Here is a 6,091-nt window from a genome sequence, read left to right as displayed (position 1 = left end):
ATGGTGAATAATATTTCAAACAGGCTATTGAATTCTCTTCATGAGTATTCTGTTGGAGAATTATGTATATATGTTCATTGATACTCACCTTCCAGTTTCATTTTTGTTGTTCTTGTGCCCTTTATGTGTTTTGATATGATGGGTAATAATGACCTCATAAAGTGTATTTGGAAGGATTCTTCCTCCTCCTCCTCCTTCTCCCTCCACCCTCCCCTTCCTCCTCCTCCTCCTCCTCCTCCTCCTCCTCCTCCTCCTCCTCCTCCTCCTCCTCCTCCTCCTCCTCCTATTTGGAACAACTTAAGGAGAATTGGTATTATTTCTTCTTTAAATGTTTCCTAGAACTCAGCAGTTTTTGTTCTTGATAGTGGGCTTTTTATTATTCAACATCTTAACTGGTTATTGCTGTATTCAAGTTTTTCTATTTCTTCTTAATTCCATCTTGGTTGTTATATGTGTCTAGAGTTGTCTCCATTATTTCTAGGTCATAAAATTCATTTGTGGAGCATTGTTCATAATAATCTCTAATGAGCTTCAATATTTCTGAAGCATCCATTGTCTTTCCTTTAATCTCTAATTTTATTTAATTGAATCTTCCCTCTCATTACTGTAACTAATGACTTTCTATTTTGTTCATATTTTCAAAGAACCAGCTCTTTATTTTCTTGATCTTTTTTAAGTTTTGTTTGTTTTTATTTCATGTATTTTTCCTCTGTTCTATATTATTTTGAACCTCAGATTACTTTTTCATTTAGATTCTTCTTCTTTTATTTAGTTCCATGAGTTACAGTGATAAATTGTTTATTTGCGGTCATTTTGTTTCTTTCTTTTAGATATTAACTACTATGAACTTCCCTAAACACTGCTTTTGATGTATCCATTGGCTTTAGAATGTTTCCATTTTCATTTGTTTCAATAAATTTTTAAATGTCCTTCTTGATTCCTTTCTTGACCATCTGCTTGTTCAAAAATAAATTGTTTAATTTTCATGTATTTATATACTTCTTAAAGATTTTTCTTGTTATTGATTTTGACTTTCATGTATTGTGGCCAGAAAAGGCATTTGATGAGATTTCAATATTTAAAGATTTGTTGAGACATTTTATGGCCTTATTATCTAGCCTCAAGAACACTGTATGGGCTGAAGAGAAAAATGCTAATTCTGCCTTTGTTGAGTGCAGTTATTGGATGAAGTGTTCTGTAGATGTCCCCTAGTTCTGGAAGTGATGGTTATCTCCTGTAGATTTAGTGCTAAAACTGCTGAGATGAAATCAATCTTAGGGGCACTTAACTTAAAATGCAAATTGGATTCCTAACCTAACAGTGTGTCTACTTTAAGACTGAAGGCACTGACTGTGAAGGTATTGAATCATGGTGCCTGGAATAGAGATATGTAGGAAAACCCTATAGAAACTCAAGACATCCAGCCCCTATATTCTGATGAGTTTTATTTGTCAGTAGAATTAGCCTTTATACCTCCAGCAAAATAAACCTCTACATTGTATCTCAGGGAATTAATCCTGATTTGCCTAAGGTAAGTTTCCTTTGACCTTACACTTAACAGTCAAAATTTGTTGAATCACATTAAGGCTGTTGCTCTGCAAGATAAATGGATGGGTTGCAGGACCTACCACCATGGCTCTTTGCTTCTTGATCTTTACTAGACTCAAGTCTCAGATACCCCCTAAGCAGCATGTGACATATGGGGAAATGGACTAATCTCCATATGAACTGCTTATGTTTTATAAATATGTGGAATGAAACCTTGGGCACATATATAGTGTATAAAGATAGTAAGGTTTTAGTTCTTGTGGAAGGAAGCAAAAGCTGAATCAGGACAAAATAATAAGATGAAGACCCTCTATCAGAGATTCTGCATTAAATGTTCAGGGAGTTAGTAAGGGTTCAACGGGTTGTTTGTTTAGTTGGCTTAAAGGTAGAATCAAAGGTGGCAATAACATGAGAATTAGAAAACCTGACACACTGTGGCTTCATGAAGAGACTCAAATACAAGGATAAGTGGAGTGGTAGAGAGGATGTGTTATTTTAAATCTGCTACCCACTGTGGGATGGTAAGAAGCAAACTTTGAAACTGAAACCATCGGATTAATTGGGTCCCACCATTGCAGAGTAAATGCTACCACCCAAGAACAAAAGACACTAATACTGAGCTCCCCGAAGATCTAATCTAAAACATGAAGGTCCAGATCTATATTAGTGTGCAGAATTTACCTATGTTTTCTACTAACATACCCAGTCATGTATAATCTACCTGCAATGTTAGAATCATTTCAGTTAATTGCATATTTTGGTGTATGTAATAATCACTCAAATATAAGCAGATATGCATCTTTTAAATAATTTTATTATCAATGTGTCTTTATGAATTATGAAATAGTATATCTTAAAATACACTCTACTGTCATGTATGTCTAAAAAGAACTAAGAAAATAATATTATAATGAAATTACATTAAAAAATTTAAAAATATATAAAAAACGAAAACCGTTTGAGTCAAAGTGAAGAGTATGAAGACTGAGTGACAATGTGGGAAAAAAACGTTTCAGCAAAGCAGAAAATCAGCACTGTCTTGAGGTGCACTGAATTTTGATCTATAAGATTTTTATTATGCAAAATTCACTTAATAAACAATGCTAAAAAGGTTCAAAATATTGGTACAATTAAATAGAAATCTAAATTATTCATTCCTTTCATAAATATTTATTTGCTTTAATGATGAAATAGTCACCTATTAATATATCAATAATCATGTTGGGACAAACCTGATAAAGTCCATGTTTTCATGGAGAATTTACATAGTTGGGGGAGTTAAAAAAGAAACAAGTAAGCAAAGGTACAGTCGATGAGGGTTGATAAGAACTATGAAGAATGACATAGGAGGAGGGGTCATTTAATGTGGTGAATCAACAGTGACTATTTCATGCAGGTGGTCATGGAAGGACTCACTGACAGGGTGACATTGAAGCAAGACCTGGATAGAGTGAGGGCATTCCCACAGAGTAGAGACCATGGGTCTCATTGTGAAGAAAGAACAAGGAAATTAGTGAGAAAGAAGAGGTATAAAGAACTGGGGAATAGCAAAAGAGAATGCAACTCAACTAAAGTAAAAATGAGTGGTCAGAATTAACAATTTCAAAGCATTTTCAGCAATAAAAGTGTGCAATATTATTTCTTTCTCTATTTAATATGTCAATTGTCTGAAACTTTGCAGCATTGTATGAGTGTGTTAAAATGTCTTATTTTTCCTGAACTATCTTCTTTCAGGCTCAGGAGATATGGAGGTCAGAAGTCCTTGATATTCTGTCTGTAAGGCAGAGAATGAGGAAAGGAGATGGTATGATTTTGAGTTTAAAGTTCTAAGCCTGGAAGGTGAGCTATGACTTCGGCAAGTCTTGAAGACCACAGTGACAAAACCCATGGTCAGATCAGTAGCTCTTGTGTCTAGAATGGGAGAAATGGATGTCACAATTAAAGTAAAGAGTGAGAGACAGAGACAGAGAATTTTCCTCTTCTCTGCTTTTTGGTCTATAGGCAAGTTGTCAGTTGATTGGCAGATGGCCCCTCACATTGATCACCAAGTCTACTGCTTCAAATACTAGATTCTCGGTAAAACCCTCACAGACACATGTGGCAAAATGTATTACTGTGTATCTGGGTATCACTTAATCTATTCAAATTAACACATAAATTAACCAATACAGTAGCCTCACTACATTTAATTCTGGCAAATTTGCCACATCAATGTGAATGTGACACTAAGTGACATTAGTGTGTATTACTTCTGTTTCATCCTAGTCCCTTTGTTTTAAAACAGGTGGTAGGAAAAGAACACATAAAATGAGTAACTACATCAATGTCCTAAGTGGTAGTTTTGAAAAGTAGACATCAAGATATTTTAGCCACTCTAATTCAGGTATTAATTTCTGGACTTGATGTTTACTCTTCCCATAAAACACTTTGCAATGGTAAGAACATAACATCAAGAACTTAACTTCAATGTGGCCTCAGATGTACCCAATACTTAGAGAAGACCTAAGAGGAATGAATCAAGGAAACTTACCCCAAACCACAAAGCTAAAATCAAAATCCTAAAGATTATTCTTCTCACAACAAAAGAACACACTCTTGACTTTTAAGAATGCAATCTTGACCTCCTTGTTCCTGAGGCTGTAGATCACAGGGTTCAGCATGGGAATGACCATAGTGTAGAACACAGATGCGACTTTGAATGTGTCCATGGAGTGACTGGAGCTGGGCTGTAAGTACACGAAGATTAGAGTCCCATAAAATATAGAGACTGCAGTAAAGTGGGAGGCACAGGTGGATATAGCCTTCCTATGTCCTGCAGCTGAGCGCATCTTTAGGATTGTGATAAAAATAAATATGTAGGATATTAATATTATGAGGAGAGCAATTAAGATATTGAAGCTGGCTACATAAATAAGAACCAGTTCATTCACATGTCTATCAGAGTGAGAGAGAACCATCACTGCTAGAACATCACAGAAAAAATGATGGACCACGTTGGACTTAGAGTAGGCGAGACTGAATGTGTTCCCAGTGAGGATGCAGGCACTCAGGAATCCACTGACATAGCAGCCTACAATCAGGTATGAACACACACTCGTTGTCATGGTGGTGGTGTAGTGCAGGGGCTTACACACTGCTGCATAGCGGTCATAGGCCATCGAGGCCAGGAGGTAGTTTTCCACAGTGGCAAAGGCTCCAAAAAAGAACATTTGGGTGACACAAGCATTGTAGGAGATGACCTTGTATCCAAGAAGGAGCCCAGCCATGACTGTGGAACTGACAGCTGAAGAGTAGCACAAGTCAACCAGAGACAGGTTGCCCAGGAAAAAATACATGGGAGTGTGGAGACGTGAGTCCAAGACAATCAACAGGATTATCCCCAGGTTCCCAATCAGATTGATGATGTAGATGAGCAGGAAGGTCACAAAGAGGGGAAGCTGCAGACTTGGGTCGTTGGTCAGTCCCAGCAGGATGAACTGTGTCACTTCTGTCCTATTTTCCATCAGTTTCCTAAAAATCATTAGGTGTTCTATAGCTATGAGAAGAAAGAACAGAATGAAAAATTAATGATTTGAAAATTCAAAGTATATATACAAGATGTATTCTTTCATTGCAGCAATAAGTTGTAATCTGAGATTCTCTAGTAAAAGCATGACTTTCTGTATCAAATTGATTGCATCACTTCTACAATGTTGCATGCTGTGAAATTCAGGAATCTTAAGGGATCATGTACACAATTTAAATTTTTTTTACAGTGTTAATGCAGTCAGTTTAAAAGTTTAATCTACATTACTTCTATGGTCAAATCATTCAGTTCTTTCAGGTATCCTAGAAAAGAAAATGATACTTTCACATTGTTCACCTGCTGATAATTGCTGGAGGTACATTAAATGTGCATTCTGTGTCTCCTCACCATAACATTTTGAATTTGTTTCATTGTATTATCCATGTAAAAATTGATGCATAACAGGCAAAATAACTCATTCATATTGGCAAAATCTAATTGTTTATCTCTGCTCTGGACCCATCCTTAACCCATGTTGAATGGTTCCTAAATCTAAGGAGCTAAAGTGAATTACAAGCAGCAATTGGGGTTTCATAGTGATATGAAACTATGAAATATGCTAGTTTTTACATATATGGGAGTCATTGATAAGATGCAAATTCATCCTATTTACAACAATGCTTGCTTCTCATTAGATATAGAAAAAATAAGCAAATCTATAACAGTGAAATAGTCCTTGTTTCAACCACAGAAGGACCCCAAATTAATTGATAAGCTCTTCATTGTATATTAACCTTCCCCAGAAATCTCCTGCTTATTATTAGCAGCACATCTACACATGTTGATACTGATGTGCCTAAAGGCATAACCTTTGATTACGCAGAGATGAGTCTGACATTTGAATCAACATAGCACATCTCTATACACAGTGGCTGGGGTTGGTTAGCTGGAATGGTGGGACCATGTGCTGCCTGCAGAGGGAATTGAGAGTGAATCCATATCAGATACAGAAGACACACAAAGCTTAGATTCTCATTA

At 36.2% G+C, this 6,091-nt stretch overlaps 1 protein-coding gene across 1 annotated transcript; it reads right to left on the bottom strand.

The window, feature by feature from the left end:
• Positions 1-4,106: 4,106 nt before the first annotated feature.
• LOC114099819 (olfactory receptor 5B3-like) lies at positions 4,107-5,051 on the bottom strand. Its single transcript, XM_027944331.2, has one exon. The coding sequence runs from the start codon at positions 5,049-5,051 to the stop codon at positions 4,107-4,109; it is 945 nt and encodes a 314-aa protein (XP_027800132.2).
• Positions 5,052-6,091: the final 1,040 nt, after the last annotated feature.

Source organism: Marmota flaviventris, chromosome 9, assembly GCF_047511675.1.
Source record: "Marmota flaviventris isolate mMarFla1 chromosome 9, mMarFla1.hap1, whole genome shotgun sequence".
Taxonomy (NCBI): Eukaryota; Metazoa; Chordata; class Mammalia; order Rodentia; family Sciuridae; genus Marmota; species Marmota flaviventris.
The sequence above is the reverse complement of the archived record's forward strand: the minus strand, read 5'-3'. Positions and strand labels throughout refer to the sequence as shown.

What these genes read in the sequence shown, in the direction of transcription:
- LOC114099819 (XM_027944331.2), bottom strand. Translation starts at nt 5,051, where the DNA reads ATGGAAAATAGGACAGAAGTGACACAGTTCATCCTGCTGGGACTGACC.